The following is an 18,426-nucleotide window of genomic DNA, read 5'->3' as shown; positions in this document are numbered from 1 at the left end:
GAACTAGGGCTACAGCTGCAGCTCAGTATAAGGAAGGCTTCTTCAGTAGTTTGATCAGTGATCAGTGGGTTGCCACAAGATAGGAAAACATTTTTAGTGTGTTAAAATAGGGAATGGGTGCCATGGCAGGTTAGAGAAGAGATTTTATTGCATTTTATAAAGTTCCATAGTAGGGGTTCTTTATCTGGAGTTAATGAATTTGCTTTTGAAATAGTGTGATTGCTGTCTTTCATTGTAATTGATTTCCTTTGTATTTCTTCATATTTTCTGCATTTAAAAAATTCTGGGAAGGGAACTATCCATAGGCTTAACTGGACTTCTAAAGAGGTTCATGTCACAAAAAAGACCAAGAATCCTTTTTTAGAGCTTCCCTTAGAGTAGGTATTCCCAGAAGGGAAGATAATTTTTACTTATACAGACTTCACATTGCCTCCATTTCCTAATCATAAAAATTGGGTAAAGAAGTTAATTACTTTTGGACTTTGGTATTTCTAAATAGGTAAGTAACATTTTAGCCAGTTGAGTTAAAATACAGTATAATAAAATGTTCCTAAAGAGTGCCTTTTTTAAAAAAAAAAGATTTGTGTTTTTATTTTTCCCTGAAAAATTTTTTCTCCTTCCTTCCTTCCTTCCTTCCTTCCTTCCTTCCTTCCTTCCTTCCTTCCTTCCTTCCTTCCTTCCTTCCTTCCTTCCTTCCTTCCTTCCTTCCTTCCTTCCTTCCTTCCTTCCTTCCTTCCTTCCTTCCTTCCTTCCTTCCTTCCTCCCTTCCTCCCTTCCTCCCTCCCTTCCTCCCTTCCTCCCTTCCTCCCTTCCTCCCTCCCTCCCTCCCTCCCTTCCTCCCTCCCTTCCTCCCTTCCTCCCTTCCTCCCTTCCTCCCTTCCTTCCTCCCTTCCTTCCTCCCCTTCCTCCCCCCCCTCTTTCCTCCTTCCCTCTATCTCTTCCTTCCTCCTTTCCTTCCTCCCTTCCTTCCTCCCTCTCACCTTTCTTCTCTCCCTCCTTTCCTCCCTTCCTCCCTTCTTCCCTTCCTTCTCCCCTCCCTCCCTCCATTGAGAAAATTGAAGATTCCCTAGCATGGTTACAAAACCAGGCTTGCCTTTAGTGAAGATGAAGATGATTGAGTATTTCTTTTTAAAGGAATAATTGTATATCAACTGCTGATAGGATATTAAATTTTGGAAAGGAGCGAGCATGGCCTCTTTTGACTTCTTTCTTGACTCCTTATTTCAGAGCTGCAGGTGAACATACTCTTGCAAACAAGGACTTCTCAAAGATTCTGGTGTTTACCTGAATCTTTGGGGTAACCTTGACTGAGATAATAGTTCTTTTACAAATCTGCAGTTATATATGTTTTCCCTTCAGTGATGAATAGTAAAACATAATTATGTTCTCTTCATTAGTACAACATCTGATGTGAGCTCTTTGAAGAGAAGCTACAATTTGTAAAACACCACATTTGTCTCATTACCAGAAAAATATAGATATTAAAAAGGTTAGTTTGTGTTTTCCTTTGTAAATGAAGATATTGGTGGCTATACTTCTGTTTTTAGGTTTCTGGAGGGGGCTTGTTGAAGGACTATACACTTACATTGTTTGTTAGCGTACCATATCCTGCTGCTTCTTTACATTATCAGTCTGTATATATTGACTGGGTAAAGTCTCACTGCTTACCTGTCAAGTGAGTAGCATGAGTTACAGCAGTGTTATAACTCTCCACTGGCCAGAATTCAAAGAGGAGTTACTCTCATTTTGAGTTGCTATCAGATAAAAAATGGATTTCTCTCATTTGATGGCAAAGTATAGGTTCCTGATTTGGGAAATATTTCTTAAATCATCTGTCTCTACCATCAGACTAATTGATTAAAAGCAAAGTAAAAATAAATACCATTATTAAAAAAAAAGGATAAAGAGAAAATAATTGCATATTATTTGTTATTGATTCTGAAAAATTGACAGGTAAATCATTAACTTTTACCATCATTTACCATTATTAATTTACCATTAACCTTACCATCAGTTACTTTTTCTTAGAGATGTTTAACTGATGTAAGAAGTTGTCATGGCATGAAGTCAAAAGAACCCTCAGATAACCTAAACTGGTAAAAAACAACTCTCTTTCCAGTGGAGATAACGAGCAGCCAAGGGATAGCACTATTTTTAAATGAAAGATTATTTAATAAGTAAATACTTAAGTATTTACACTTACTTGCAAAACATAATGAGGTGTTTCTCTAGATTCTTGTTTGTGGATGACATTGTGAAGATTGAATCTAAGTCCCAAGATTACTTCAGTGATGTACACAGAAAAAATTAAGTGGATATTGGGAGAATGCATATTATCTAGATTGTGACATGCATCTGGATAGATGGCTTATTTTTAGATCGTGTCTATCAGTACAAAAAATTGGCGTGATATTGCATATGGATTGACCATATGCATTATTGACAGTAAACTGGGGCTCCAATCGAATAGGAGAGTCAGCTGTAATACTTTTGGGAAATTACCAGCACTTGAGTCCTAGTCTGCTTTCTGAAACACAAACTAATCTTTTTAATATCTATATTTTTCTGGTAATGAGACAAATGTGGTGTTTTACAAATTGTAGCTTCTCTTCAAGGAATTTAAATCAAAGCTGATTTAGGGCAATGAAAAGAAGGAGCAAGGTATGTTTAGATATCGTGAAACATATTGTCCATAATATGCACTTAAGAAGTATAAAAGATAGGTCTCAGACACATAACACTTCCTAGCTATGTGACCCTAGGCAAGTCACTTAACCCCAGCCATAGGAAAAAAAAAGAAAAAGAAAAGAAGTATAAAAGATATACTAAAGGGCTTGGATGAAAAGGAATTCAACTAACCATTTGAGGAAAAATGGTTGGGCAGCTTAGGCATTTCACAGGTACCTGTGAAAGATTAAGTCCTGAAGCAGAGCCTGAAGTGCATTGGATAGATTGTCTTGTGGAGAATTTATGGAAAGATATGGGCAGGAATGATAACATGAGAAAGCAAGCAAGCATTGCTACTTGTCCTGGTAGAGTGGTCCCCATGAAATCACAAATACATTAAACTGAAATTAGTCTTTTAAGATATTGGGGGGGTGGAAATCTAGATTTTAACATCCATTCATTTCTATATCCCTCTACTCCCCTTCAAAAAGTTTCTTCAAACAAAGAATAAAAAAAGAAGGGGAATAAAAAAGTTCAGCAAAGTTATTATACATATCAGCTGTGTTGCATTTCCTCCTGCATTATGGATTTCAGGCTTTTTGATTTGTCATGTTCTTTTGGAATACTTCTGGATTTCTCCTAGGTTGTCTCTATATTACTTTATACAATAGTAGTTAGCAGAATCAGTAGTTGCTTCTTATTACTTTTAAATTGTGGATTTTGTGTAAATTGCTTTACCGGAATCTTTTATTTTAAACTGAAATCTGTTTTTGGAGATTTCAAAGAATCTAAGTGGTCTGGAGAAAACCCCACTATCTTGTATGATCCAAAAGCATTTGCATTTATTTTTAGAGATCATCTTAAAAATATGTACCTTCTAAGCTAGATATTCTCTTAAAAATTGTTATTTACACGGTTCTAGGTTTTCATCAATATGGGTGTTGGTTCCACTTGTGCAGAAAAGTCTATTGATGTCCACCTTAAACTCCCCACAGAGGGGTGTCTGTTCATGGTCCTAAGGAGCCTACCTCTGGTAGTTGTGACATTACATGGATATCAGTAGCCTTACTTGGGCTTCTTTCATATGTGTCTGGCATTTTTCTTCCTGCCCAGTTCTCTCTTGGTAGCTTGTTGCAGCCTTTGTGTGCCCATCACATACAGTGTCATTGACCTTTGAGTGATCCCTTAAATTCTTTTAAAACTGACATTTTATATCCCTTAGCCATATGGTATCACTGGGTGATAAAAGCATAGCCCCTTGTCTTAGGTAGGATGAGAGCGGGGCAGTTCTGCACTGTCGGGGACGGGATGGGAGTGAGCAGAGGGAGGGAATAAATCAATAAAATATCATCTATTAGGCACTGTGATTTAGGCACTCTCATGTGATCCTCACAACAACCCTGAAAGGCAGGTGCTATTATTATTTCTGTTTTACAGTTGAAGAAACTGAGGCAAACAGGTAAATAATTTGCTTAGCATCACATAGCTAATAAGTGTCTGATGTTGAATTTGAACTCTTCCTGACTCCAGACTTAGCACCCAAACTGTTGTTCTTCCTAGTTGCAAAGCTGCTATACAACTCTTCTCTTCCTTTTGAATTCTGAATCCTTGTCATTTTCCATTTATAGTATCTGTTTACCTTTTTTTTTTTCTAATTCATTTACTTCCTAATCATAATTTTATACCATTGAAATCTCCATAAGATTTGAGTTTATAAAAACTTGTGCCTTTATCTTCTGCCTTACTTTGACAAAGAAATCAAGTGTTTACCAACAGCGAGTGTTTCTAGGCTTTTTTTGTTTCCTTATTGTAGCTATGATTTAATGTTTTATCAAAATTAATCTTTTACCCCATTTTTCAGTTTTGTACATAAACAACCTATCTAGGTTAGGTCAAAATTGTCTCAGTCATGTGTCATATTCTGTCTGACTATGTAGAGAGTTAATTTGTAAATGACTTCTACATTAGTAACCAATCACTTCCTTTCACTTGAAATATAATTTCTTTTTATTTTCCAATGTTATTTGGATGATTGCCTTATGACTTTCTTCTGAAAAGTACGCTTACCTTGTCAGTCTTTAATTCTGCTCCTAACTTGCCTTGCTCTTTCTTAATCTCTCTCCACTTATGGGTCTTCTTCCCTCACTCTTTGCTTCCCCATCCACACATCCTTCTTCGCTTATTTCTTTCTAGATTTTGGAGGATGCTATACCCTGCATATACATATATATGCATATATATATATATATATATATATATATATATATATATATATATATATATATATATATATATATATATATATATATATATATATATTTATTTATTTATTTAGTGTTGCCTATTTAACCCATTCCCAATGTGAATAGGTTTTTGGGACTATGACCCCTTGTACCCCTTCTAATGATTCTGTGTCTGTTCTTTTGCTCATTTGTACATCAGACTGCCAGTCTTTCTTTTGAACTGCCTTATTGTTGATTTCAATCTTAAACATATGGTATTTAGTTCCCTTGTTAAAACAACAACAACAAAAACATACAATTTGCCCATGTTGAGTTTTTTTGAAATTGATCCTTGATATTGGCTCTTATAGATTAAATTTTCTATTAAGTTCAGGTTTGCATGAAAGAAAATTCTGAAAATCTGAAAATTCATTAATGTATATTTTTTTCCTCATCCAGTATTATGTTTTGCTGGATATGATATTTTTGGCTGTAGGCCTAGTTCTTTTGATTCTCTATAGGTATGATTCCAAGATCTGCTGTCTTTTACTATGTAGCAACTGATAAGTTCTGTACAATTCTAATTGTAGCTCTAGCTTATTTGAATTGGTTTTTTCTTGTTTCTTGCAAAATGTTCTTTTTGATCTAGGGCTTTCCAAATTTGGCAGCAATATTCCCATGTGTTTTTCACAAAGGATCTCTTTGAGGTGATGATTGGTGGTGAAGAAATATTTTCTATTTCTACTTTCCCCTAATGTTTTGACATTCTAGGACATTTCTCTTCTATTTTTTCTTCTTTTCTTTTCTTTTTCTTTTTCTTTTCTTTTCTTTTTCTTTTTCTTTTTCTTTTCTTTTCTTTTCTTTTCTTTTTTTTCTTTTTTTCTTTTCTTTTCTTTTCTTTTCTTTTCTTTTCTTTTCTTTTCTTTTCTTTTCTTTTCTTTTCTTTTCTTTTCTTTTCTTTTCTTTTCTTTTCTTTTCTTTTCTTTTCTTTTCTTTCTTTTTAAATATATTTTTATTTACAAGATATATGCATGGGTAATTTTTCAGCATTGACAATTGCAAAACCTTTTATTCCAATTTTTCCCCTCCTCCCCTCCCCCCCTCCCCCAGATGGCAAGTTTGACCAATCAATATATGTTAAATATGTTAAAAGTATAAGTTAAATTCTTGTATTATTTCTTGCATAAATTTGTGTCAAGGTCCCTTTTTTTGGTCTCAACTTTCAGGCAATCCAATTGCTCCTATATTTTCTCTTCTTGATTTGTTCTCCAGATCTGTTATTTTTCTTATATTTCACATTTTGTTCTATTTTTTCATTCTTTTTATAATCTTATTTCTTAGTCTCTCATAATTTCATTGGCTTCCCCTTGCCCAATTGTAATTTTCAAAGAGTTGCTTTCATCTTTGAGACTCTCTACCTCCTTTTCTAGTTGGTTAACTTTTTTTTCATAATCATTTCTTGGATGGTTTTTATTATTATTTTAGTTTTTCTTCATTGTCATTCGTTTGATTTTTAAATTTTTTCAGTTCTTCTATAAATTCTCCCTAGGCAGGCAGAGAGCCATTTCACATTATTCTTGGGTGTAGAAGCAGCTCTTTTTACTTCAGCGTCCTCTGAAAATGAACCCATCTTCCCTGTTCCCATATTAAGTTTCTATGGTGGGGTTCTTTGAAGCATGTTCATTTTTATTTTTATTTTTTTTTAAATGAGAGGTATTAATGTAAATAACTCTAATCCTGAAGTGGGGGGATGGGGCTTCTGACTTTACCTCAGCTCTTCTTTCTTATCAAGAGCTGTTCCCCTTCTCCTCCACAAGTGTGCTCAGCAAGTGCTGGTACTTCTTGCCAAGGGCCACTTCTCTGTGACACAGCTGGGCCTGGTTGTCAGCCAACATGTCCTCAGTCTTTCTGGTCTCAGACTTGGATTCCACACAATATAAGGAGCTGATAGTTTCTGTGGTTCCTGGGAGGCTCCGGACACCCACCTAGACCTAGGGTTCCTCACTTGGTGTTTCTTTGGAGATAATAGGCATTTTTGTACTTCACGAGGGTTAATCCCTGGCCATAAGTCTTTCTTTGGATCATCTCAGGTTGTGTTGGGAGGACCCCTGTTCTGACCCAAGTCTTCTTGACTTTTTACCAGTCTATGTTTGCCTTAAGGCACAAATTTGTTCTATTTATGGGGGAAACCTGGAGAGCTTGAAATTTACCAATCTACCCTTCCATCTTTCCAGAATTCTCCCCTATTATTTGCTTTTGAGTATGTTTCTATATATGACTTTGGCTTTTCCCATTTTTTTAGTTTTAAACCATGCTTCCTAGATTTTTTGGTTACTTTCCCTCATATTCAGCCATGAAATGAAATTCCAAAGTATAAAAGTATATGTTGATTTAATATGGAGAGGCTTATCAACTTTTTTCATGTATTTTTTTTTTTTTCTAACCTCATTTTTTCTCTGCAACAGGTGATGATGGAGGCAATTATTTTCATTGTGGATCTTTTTTTGTACATTTCACCAATGTAAGATTACGCAGTGTCTCATGACCTGTTTCTTCATTGCTTTTGGATGCATAAGTATCCAACCAGCTCCTCTGGATCTAGAGAACCCATATAATTTTAATTCCATTTAGCTGAAATTTCCTTTTTGTCTCTAATTTTTTATAATGGGAATGTCAATATTGATATGATTTGGTTTATGTTTTTTGTCTACTCATTTTTATTTAATGTACTGATGATTTAGCATTTATAGATGGCTTAAAACAGTGGTCCTCAAACTTTTTAAATAGGAGGACAGTTCACTGTCCCTCAGACTGTTGGAGGGCCAGACTGTAGTAAAAACAAAAGCTCACACTCTGTCTCCGCCCCTCATCCCATTTGCCATAACCTGGGGGGCCACATAAACATCCTCAGTGAGCAGCATCTGGCCTGTGGGCTGTAGTTTGAGAACCCCTGGCTTAAAACAAGGGTAGTTTTTGTTTTGTTTTGTTTTTTTGAAACCTGGGTACCATTAATTTTTAAAAAATTATTTGTAAACATGGCAGCTAAGTGGCACAGTAGATGGAGCCCTGAAGTCAGGAGGACTTGAGTTCAAATCTGACCTTAGACACTTAAAACTTCCTAGCTGTGTGACCCTGGGCAAGTCACTTAAGCTCGATAGCCTCAGGGAAAAAAATTATAACCATATTTTAATATAATTGTTTTCTTTTGTAATCTTAGTTATTTATATATTTAGAAACATTTTTTTTTTCTGAGAAAGAGATATATAGGTTATTGCCAAAGGAGTCTAGAACACAATAAAGGGTAAGTATCCATAGGCTAAAAAGTAATTTTCCTAAACCCGAAGCCCTGTTTCTGCCAATAAAAGGTATACTGCATGGGACTGGGGATAATTTATACTGCTTTAAACATTTTTTGTTTGTTTGTTTTCATATTTGAACTGTGAGGAAGGTGGTGTAAGAGTATAGCCATATCATTTAGCAAATATTCATTAAATACCTTTGTATATTATGCCCTTTGATGGGTAAATGATGACATAATCTCTGTCCTCAAGGCACTTTCATTTTATTGTTTCTCTGAAGAATGAACATGCTGTGTGCCAGAATAATTTGTTAGCATAAGTGAATGTGCAGAACATTTCTCCAGTCCTTGGGACAAGGCATTTTAAGGCTTGGGGTTTGGAGGCTTTAGGCACAGTTCAAATGTCTCATCAGATCTGTTCAGGTATAAATTCTGAGAATAAATGCCAACTTAAATGCATAACAGAATCATGTGATTAAGACCAAATCCTTTACATCCATAAAAATGATTAAAAGTTTTATTTTACTTGGAAAAACTCAATTTCCTTTGCTCAGCTTCTGGTTGAAATTTAAGTATCAAGCAATATTCCAGGACATAATAAGATTAAAATAGATTTAATTATAATCAAGTTAATTGTGCTTTTATATAATTAAATTTATGGTTATACGTTTATTGTGAGGATTAAACTCTCCTCTTAAATTATACTGACAGTGCTTTGGTTGGAACAGGCAATATAAGCTCATGTCATCATATACAACTATTCCAGTCCAACTTTTTATCCTCCCACTACTATTCAGAGGGGATTTACAGAAACCATACTTAGGCTAATGCAAAAGTCACCCTTTTACTCCTAAGAGCTTGTTGATGGGTCTTATAAATTATGCTCTGTAAAATTCAGTTGCTTTTTTGATCATTATTTGGCCAGAGCAGTTTTTGAAGAAATTGTATCCACTGAAGCGAGAAAAATCAAGAATATAGTACAGTTATCTAATAATAATTCTGTTACTGGCTATTCTGATATGAGCAGTCATTTTATGGTTTATGCTCAGCCAACCACAAGATTATACTGCACAGCTTTGCAAACCACTTTTTCATTTAAGATTATATTCCCATCACATTATGTTGGAATCCAGCACTATGCCCAAGATTTAATAGAGTGTGCCACAGAAGTCTTTGCAGTGTTTTGTCCAATATATAAATGTTGTTGGATTCATACTGTGTTATTAGTTGCTAGTGAGTACATTCACATTTGAGCTAGTGAGTTGGAAAAGATGTTAGTGAATAGAATTCTACAGATTGGCCTTGTTTTAAAACACAATATCATGAGTCGAAGTCATTTTTCCTATTTAACTGTTTCATTCTTTATTCTTTCCTGGAGTCAAATTTTTCCTATTCTTTAATTGAATTAACTTTGCATGCTATGGTTTGTCATCTGAAATCAAATAATGGAAAGTAAGCTTAATTCTGAGCTTTTAAAGTGTGTGCTCAACTTGAAAAGGTATTTAACCATTCCTAATTTACACCTGCATTTGGTGTACTTGGAAGTAACCACCAACTACTTTTAATAGTAAATTAAAATTTCCTAATCGTATAATGAATAATTTATTTTATAAAAGAAAATTAAATACCATAAATATGTTGGTCCATTTTTCTTTATGTAATTGAAACTAAAAAAAACTTACTATATCCACATGGCAATAGAGATTACGATTCAAGAATAGCTCATAGTTTGTCTCTAAGTGTGGGTTAGATGACATACCAATTGGTTGTATATTGATTTGATAGGTGGATAGGTTCAAATGATTATGGTTTTATTTTCAGAGTTCTTCCATATTTGTAGACTTTTTACATTGTGTACATTTGTAGTCTTCCATGGTATCTGTTTTATGTTTTTAATTGTCTTATTGAGGTGAAATAATGAAAAATTTTCATGAATCTTTATATCACAAATGGAGGGTCCTTGAACATCCTTTGTTAAGAATTATTCCTATGAAGAATGTTACAATAAGCTGAAATTGATTTGGCTGTTAGCAAAGTATTGCAGGTAACAATTTAGAGTTTTACAAACTTATTTTTAAATATTATTTAATAAATGAAAAATTTCCCTCATTGATAATATTTGAATCTAAATTATCCATGTTGAGTATTAGAAATAATGTATTTTTCAACTTAGCATTTTTCAGATCAGGAAAATACATAAATTTGGAGAGATAATTCAAAACTATGAAATTTATACTTGTACTTTAATAATTCATAAATAATTACTATAGGAAATTAAAACATTACTTAAGTAATCTTAAGCATAAAAGAGATTTCATATATTGCATAAAATGCCTGGATGAAGGCACAGAAGAACGTGGATTATAGGTAATGCAATGACTAATTCCAGTTTTTGCTACTAATATACTATGGATTTACCAATTTTAGCTTCCTTTTTTTTTTTTTTACTTACCTATAAAGTGAGAAATAGAGGAATCTGAAAATTAGATATCTATATCCAGCTCCTCCCTTTCCCCCTCTTTTTTTGAAGAAAGGCATGGTACATTAGGGTGATGTTTATCAACATTTCAAAATTTGTTTAGTTTCATTATAGGTTTCTCAGGTATGGCCCTTCAGGTGTTTACTTGTTGGTGGATCTAAGGATTTGTCTAAAATTGTAGAAATCACTAGCAGTGCTGGCAACCCAGTCACCTCTAAGATAAATGACAGGATTTGTGGAGAAAATGAACAAGCACCAGGAAAAGAAGGGGGTTGGCTCCTCTCTGCCTGTTTCATAAATTCATGATTTAAAAAAAAAAAAAAAAAAAAAAAACAAACTTCGTTTGTCAGAATTGATGCTTACTCAAGTTGAGAACATGGAAACACTGCATTAATAGATTCATACATTTCTTATCCCATTCAAATCTGTCATATATTATACAAAAATAAAATTCCAAAGCAAAATATAAATTGTCATAGTCGTCGTCCTTCCATTAAGTGTAAATAATTGGGAGTTGGCTATATTTTAAAATGTATATGATTCAAGTTCCGAGTTTGTGGCCATATTGCTTTTTATTATCTTGATTTAAAGTTGTTTCTTGGATTAGAATTGATTAGTCATACCTACTATGTTTTATGCATTGGGAATATGTAGACAAGGGAGAAATGGTCCCCTGTCTTCAAAGAGCTTTCCCTCTAACAGGGGAAATCTCATGTATTTATATTAATATATTTAAAGTCATTGGTGAGCCATGTAGTCACTAGAAGATGGGAGGATTGACAATGACCTCATGTTCTTGATGGCACAACTTATCTTTTTAAAAAACCTAGATATTCTAATGGATGGCATTGCATTATGATAATGTATATCATAATTAAGAACATTTTTTCCCTTGTACCTCTGCCAGTAAACCAGTCCTGTTTACCCTTGTTTTTATTTTCCTAGAGGTGATCAGTCACGTAAGAGAGCTGGAGAAGAATTAGCTTATAGTAAGTAATAACATTTTTTATTCTTTATTTTTAAAAGTCAAAAATGTTGTCTTTGTTCTGAAGTGTTTTAACATTGATGTGTTTCTTGATGAAACAGGTGTCCACATAAGGACCAACTTTTCATGAAGTTCAAACTGACTGTCCTGCAGGTAGTTGCAATAGGGTAGTCAAGTTGGTGGTGGGTGGTTGTGAAGAAGTTGGCACTGTTCAGAATCTAACCAGAATAAATGTTGACCCAGTTTTATGTGCTGGGTGGTCTTGCACCTCTCATGACCCTTACATATTGTGCCATTTAGTTTTATCCAGAATATTTTTATAAAACCCCTTCTTTGTAGCATGGGGATTTGGGGAGGAGGTCATGTGGGCTAGGGGAATAGCAAAAACCCCTAAAGTAGTATTGAATGGCATTTTATGTACACAATTGCTTACTATTAAAATGTTTTTTCAGATGGCTCAGCAGCATGTGCCAGTTCCAGAGGGTACAGATAGTGAATGTGTCCTGGATGTGCTTTCGTTCCTAAAGGAGACCCTGGAGGAGCTGGAATTGTATCCAGAGCACCAACTTGGGCCCTGCTAAGACTCAGGGGCTCTGTTGCCAAGTTAGACTTGGAAGAGGAGGTTGGACTTCATACTTGGTTTTCTAATTTTTCCTAAAAAGTCAGTTGCTGCTAGACCTGGGGATAATTTTGAGAGGTGACAATCTTTCAACAGTAAATTTTATCCACACCTCTTCTGTGAGGAACAGGTATCTTGAGAAACATTACTCAGTGAAAATCGGCAGCCCAAATTCAGCAGCTTCCTGCAAAAGACCAGAAGAATATTTTTTTGCACTTATTTTTTGTTTATTTGTGGACTGTTTAGTGTGTTGGTGTATATATCAGTTCCATATGTCAAGATATCTTTTACTTAAAAAAAATCATTACAATACAGTATTTTTTGTCCAAAAACAAAACAATACCCCTTTTCAAGAGTTGGTCCTTTGTTTAGCATTAGAAAGTGTGTTAAAAGAGATTACTTAACTGCTTTGTCATAAATATTCTGAATTCTCATTGGTTCACTTTTTTTTCCACTCTGTGCCTTGAACTTTGTGCACTTTGGAACAATGGATTTCAAATTCAAAGATGCTTCCTGACGATGCTGTGGTGTCATATACAAAACCAGGAAGGCACTAACTGCTGCTCAGCTGGCAGGGTGCTAATTGAGGGGGGAGGAATTGTTAATCTGTTGCAGATTGGTCAGATATTCTGTCTGCTTTAAATATTTATGTTCATATTAGTAATGGGGACCAACTCTTGGAGAAATTTCTATTCCCTTTATCACTTAACCATGAATATGTTGACTGCTGCAGTGATGGCAGTAAGTTAATTTTTGAACCTCAGAACTGATACCACTTCTATGTTTCTAGGGTCGTCAGAACAACTAGCACTTTTTGAAGTTCTGAGTTTACTTTTGAATCCAAATAAGAATCAGTGGTGTAGGGTTCCTGATCCATTTCTTTTTTAAATGGGTGATAAATGTACGTGACAAAACAAAGCAGTTTGACTCTAGCTTATGGTAGTCATATCATCCTGAAACACCTTGGCTTTGTGGAGGTGGAGTTAGACTGTTGTCACAAGGACCTTTCCCAGCTGAGGGAAAGGAGCATTTTCTCTTCTACACTCACAATATTCTCTCCTGGCCAAATTCTTTTTAAAGTTTATTCCAGTTTGAAAGGGGGAGAAGGTTGCAAGATGTGGCAGGGAAAAGTATCTCCTCTTTCCTTAAGTCCAAACAGACTATTTTGCTTTGTGTTATAGACTTCAGTTTTATGTGGCTATGTCAAAGTTATTTTTACCTTCTGAAAAACTGCAGAAGTGGCAAAGAGGCCTTTTAGAGGGACCTTGGATTCATCTGCTCACTCCTGTTTTGAAGCCTTATCTTTATGTAGCCTCCATAAACTCCAGCTGTCTTTTTGGGAGGCGAGTTAGGCACGGGGTTGAAAAGAAAGATCCAGGGGAGCAACGCATCCTTTTAAAGGAAACCTCCACTTTGGGAAAACTTGTTTCGTTAGGAAAGCAAAAATCGAAGATGCTCTTGAGTTTCCCAGTTAGGATCAGTGGTTAAGAGAACCTTCCAATTTTATGGAGTATTTTGAGCAGGGTCCAGATTACCATCCAAGGATTACCAACGTTGTGGTAATAGATGCTGAATTATTGTTTTTTAAAAAAGATATATATATATGTGTGTGTGTGTGTGTGTGTGTTTGTACATAATACACATACATACATGTATGTATGTAGATATATCTCTGTGTGTGTGTGTGTATATATATATATATGTGCACATGTACACACACGTATAGAAACAAAATGTGACCTGAGAAATTGATGTATATCAGTAACATTCTAAGTTAGAGTGTTAAAGAATTCTTTCATCATGCAGTTAGAATTTTACTTTGTTTAATAAAAAGTTTGATATTGGGCTTTATATATTATTGTATATAGTACACAGAACTGAAGTCTTACGTCTAAGAAGGTGGTTATAACAAATTTTCATTAGGAAGTAAACTTCAATATCCTGCAAGAAGGAAAAACTGAACATTCCTCTTAATGTAGATGAATGCATAAGCACCCTAGCAGTAGTGAAAGCCTTTTTCCACAATGTAGTATTCTTGCTTGTTCAACAGTATGTATAAATTTCCTTTGTAAAAAAAAAAAAATACTGTATTATGTTGTGAATTGGCATTAAAATTTCTGTATGTTTTTGCATTATGAACTTAATGCAGAGGTATTTTTATACTGTCTTTTATGGTTTTATTACTGTGTGTGTTTTAACATAATGTCTACATTTAGTTTTCTAAATTTTACACTGTGATTAAATCCAACTCTTTTCTGGGAGCTGGTATTTTTAAAGCCATGAGGATAAGGTAGGACAGAACTGGTAACTCTTCTAACAACATAACTGGCTTTGATTTGTCAATTGTTCCCATCTCCAGTCTACTCCTGAAATGAATTCATGAGTAGCAGAAATACAAACTATACTTTGGAACTTGTTTCTGTATTAATATTAAATGTTTTTGTTTAATCTGTTGAGTTGAACAATGTGGTATTTGAATTTTAAGATTATATACTGTATTTTTATCTGTAATTTACTGGTTTAGATAAGTTAAGTAATGGCAAAAATTTGTTATGAGACTTAAGTAAATATCTAGGGGTAGGAAAAGGGTAGGATTGGGAGACAAATAGACTTGGGCTTTCTTTGATGCTGTAGAAGGGTAGGTGAAGAAATACTTCTGCCAGTTCAGGTTGGTCCCTTCTCTGCTGCTTAGAGCCTGAGAGTTTCTTAAAGAAGTGGCAGCACACTCAAATGGAAATGAGCCACTAGATCTTGGGATCCCTATGGGCCTCATGTTAACTTTGAAAACTACATCTTAACATTGTATTTTTTGTTTTTTGTATTGTAGTTTTGTATGAAACTATTGTAGTTTTATTGATATTGCTAAGTATTTTCCAATTATATTTTAATCTGGATTGGGCTACACAATGGTCTTCATGTTTGATATCAAAAAGTTAAAGAACTTGGCCTATTTCTCATAGCCATTCTGTTTTAGAGTTGTTATTCCAGTCCAGAATTTCATGAGTCTAAGGCTTATCTGTTCACTACAACTACAATTGATTTTCTAGGCAATAGTCACCATGAAAATGTGATCTTGAAATACTTTTCACTTTCTTTCCTTTTTTCTTTTCTTTTCTTTTTTCTTTTTTTAATCAGCACCATGTTAACTACAGATGTCTAATAAATCTCCCTAAATTAAACTTTGTGCTCTTGATGAAAAATAATTGAAGGTAAAAGTCCTCAAAAGACCTTCAGACAGTCGCATAAAAATTTATGAAATTAATGGATTTTTTTCCCCCATAAAAGTTGCTTGTTTAAAAATTAGTCCTAAATTTTAAAGATTGCCTTTGGTACTAACTTCATCTTATCGTTTTGTCTCACCACTTTACCCTTACCCAGAAGGAAATGTTACTCATTTTTCTTGTAGGAATAAAAAGTGAAAATCTTGTCAAGGAAACTTGAGCTTGGCATGAGCTTCTACCAAAAAAAGTTTTAAGAATATTTATATGGTGCTTACTTAATTTTAGTAAGTTTTACACAATGCAAAGCTATTCTTTGTATCATAACAGGTTTTGGAAAGGTATATTAAGATCACTTGGAAAGGGTGGTTTCTCTTCCCTTCTAAGGAAAATAAAGTTTAGATCTTTAGTTCTAGAACCTGGATGAATTGTGGTGCTAAGATCTTAGTAGGTTTATTAGGAAAAATAAATACTTATGTAATATAGGGTTTTCTGTAACAATATTGTGTGAACATATGGCCTTAGTTACAATATGTAAATTTCCCTATATTGTCTGATGTGTGGATCTTTTCTGTTGTAATTTTGCATGTATTTGTTACTACTCAAAAATACTTTGCACATGAATGAAGCAGCAGCTTGTACCAACTGAACAGGGAATGAGACTTTCCTTGTCTTTTCACATAAATCCATTGGTTTCCTTGTGAAGGGAATAGCTTTTCCAACTAGGTCTTTTACTCTTCTATTTCACTTTCTGTCCTCATATCATCAGTGACACACACATACACACACACACACACACACACACACACACAAAAAAAAAAAAAAAAAAAAAAAAACCACCCCACCATCATTTTATTGCTGTTAGTAAGACTGATGGTGTTTCCTTCTCTTGTTTACGCTGCTGGAGAGGAATTAATTATTTCAGTGGTTATTGTGGGAGAGGCATTGTCCTCAGGGCTAAAAATAAAATATTTTGTTTAAGTGAAGTTACTATTAATATTTCTAAATGTTGGGTTATGAGTACAAAGGTAATCCAAGATATTAAAAACCTTATTGTTAAAATGGAAAGCAAAATCCACATGGAACATTTAGGACTGATTTTTATGGTCTCTCTTTTTTTGAGCCTCTTAGCTTGATGTTTAACAAAAGCTAATGAGATCTAGCCTTTCAATAGCAAGCTTGAACATAAGTATATTATGTATGGCTAGAGCCTGTGAGAAAACAGAACTTTTTAGTGTTAAATTAGTATATTTTAAAGAAAATTTCAATGCAAATTAAGACAGCTCTGAGATATAACTACATACCTCTCAGATTGGCTAAGATGACAGGGAAATTTGATAAATGTTGGCGGGGATGTGGGAAAACAGGAACAGTAATACATTGTTGATGGAGTTGTGAACTGATCCAACTATTTCTGGAGAGCAATTTGGAACTATGCCCAAAGGGCTATCAAACTGTGCATACCCTTTGATCCAGCAGTTTTTCTACTGGGCTTATGTCCCAAAGAGATCTTAAAGTAGGGAAAAGGACCTGTATGTGCAAGAATGTTTGTGGTAGCCCTCTTTGTAGTGGCAGAAAACTGGAAACTGAGTGGATGCCCATCTATTGGAGAGTAGCTGAATAAATTGTGGTATATGAATGCTATGGAATATTATTGTTCTGTGAGAAATGACCAGCAGATTAATTTCAGATTGAAGCTGAGTGAAGTGAATAGAACCAGGAGAACATTGTATACCACAACAAAAATATGTGATAATCAATTCTGATGATTGTGGCTCTTTTCCATAGCGAGGTGATTCAGTCCAGTTCCAATGATCTTGTGATGATGAGAGCCATCTACACCCAGAGAGAGGATTGTGAGAACTGAATGTGGATCACAACATAGCATTCTCACTTTTTGTTGTTGTTTGCTTGCTTTTTGTTTTCTTTTTAATTGTTTTTCCTTTTTGATCTGATTTTTCTTGTGCAGCATGATAATTGTAGAATTATGTACTTAAGAATTGCACATGTTTAACAGATTACTTGCTGTCTAGGAGAGGGGGGGGGGGAAGGAAGGGAAAAATAATTTTGAACACAGTTTTGCAAGGATGAATGTTGAAAACTATCTTTGCATGTATATTGAAAATAAAAGGCTGTTGAAAAAATAAGATTTCTAATAATTGTAGGAGGAATTAGAGCTCATGGGAAAACAGCTTTAAAAAAATTTTCTTTGTTCTAGCCTCACCTAACTGCTACCTATATAAAAGAGTTATCCTCTCTATTTCCTCTTCTCTCCCTGTTTAGAATTTTTAAAAACCTTCAGAATCCTTTTTTAATATACTCTGTTGATTGAAAAATGATGCATCAACTTCTGTCTTGCATTCTCATTTTTTTGAAGGTAAATTAATTATTTCAATGGTTCTCACTTAAAAAACACAGCAACACTTAACCTTTCCACCCCCAAGAAGAGATTTGCTATATGATATTGTGGGGCTCTAATCTATAGTTAAGTCTTTGTATCTGTCCTTGGAGGACAGTAAATACTTATAACCAATCTATATTTTTATTGGACGATTGTTAGAGGGTTATTAAAGAAAATGCCACATTAAGAGTACATATTTTTATTTATACAACACTTACTCTTTCAATATTGCACTTATGTTGTTTTGAAATGACACTAATCTTTTTTTGCTCAGACTTTTAAATAAAACAATTATAGTTGCTTACAATTCTGAGATATATTATAGATCTGAGGTTAATAATTTTAAAAAAATTACTTCTCACATGTTACTTTAATGTAATCCTCTGGACATTCTTTTAGAAGTACGTACTAAATTCAAATTAGTTGGTGATTTGGTGGCTTTTATTGTTTGGCCTATTACTGTTTCAACCATGGTATTCTGAGGAAATTAGAAATGCAGTTGCAGAGAACTATAGTTGAGAATGAGGAAGTGCACTT

General features: G+C 34.3%; 1 protein-coding gene across 3 annotated transcripts in view; it reads left to right on the top strand.

The window, feature by feature from the left end:
- The window catches only part of LOC141558473 (CDK2-associated and cullin domain-containing protein 1-like), an 86,699-nt gene extending 71,978 nt beyond the window's left edge, over positions 1 to 14,721 (top strand). For 2 of the 3 annotated variants that reach the window (XM_074295731.1, XM_074295729.1), the window contains 3 exons: positions 11,612 to 11,655; positions 11,753 to 11,804; positions 12,104 to 14,721. In XM_074295731.1, the coding sequence (XP_074151832.1) occupies positions 11,612 to 11,655; positions 11,753 to 11,781 (73 nt within the window). In that variant the 3' untranslated portion in view covers positions 11,782 to 11,804; positions 12,104 to 14,721. Of the gene's footprint in view, positions 1 to 1,397; positions 1,547 to 11,611; positions 11,656 to 11,752; positions 11,805 to 12,103 lie in introns of those variants that run through there. The other variant, XM_074295730.1, reaches the window with a different exon arrangement.
- Positions 14,722 to 18,426: the final 3,705 nt, after the last annotated feature.

The sequence above is a fragment of the Sminthopsis crassicaudata genome, chromosome 2, assembly GCF_048593235.1.
Source record: "Sminthopsis crassicaudata isolate SCR6 chromosome 2, ASM4859323v1, whole genome shotgun sequence".
NCBI lineage: Eukaryota > Metazoa > Chordata > Mammalia > Dasyuromorphia > Dasyuridae > Sminthopsis > Sminthopsis crassicaudata.
The sequence above is the reverse complement of the archived record's forward strand: the minus strand, read 5'-3'. Positions and strand labels throughout refer to the sequence as shown.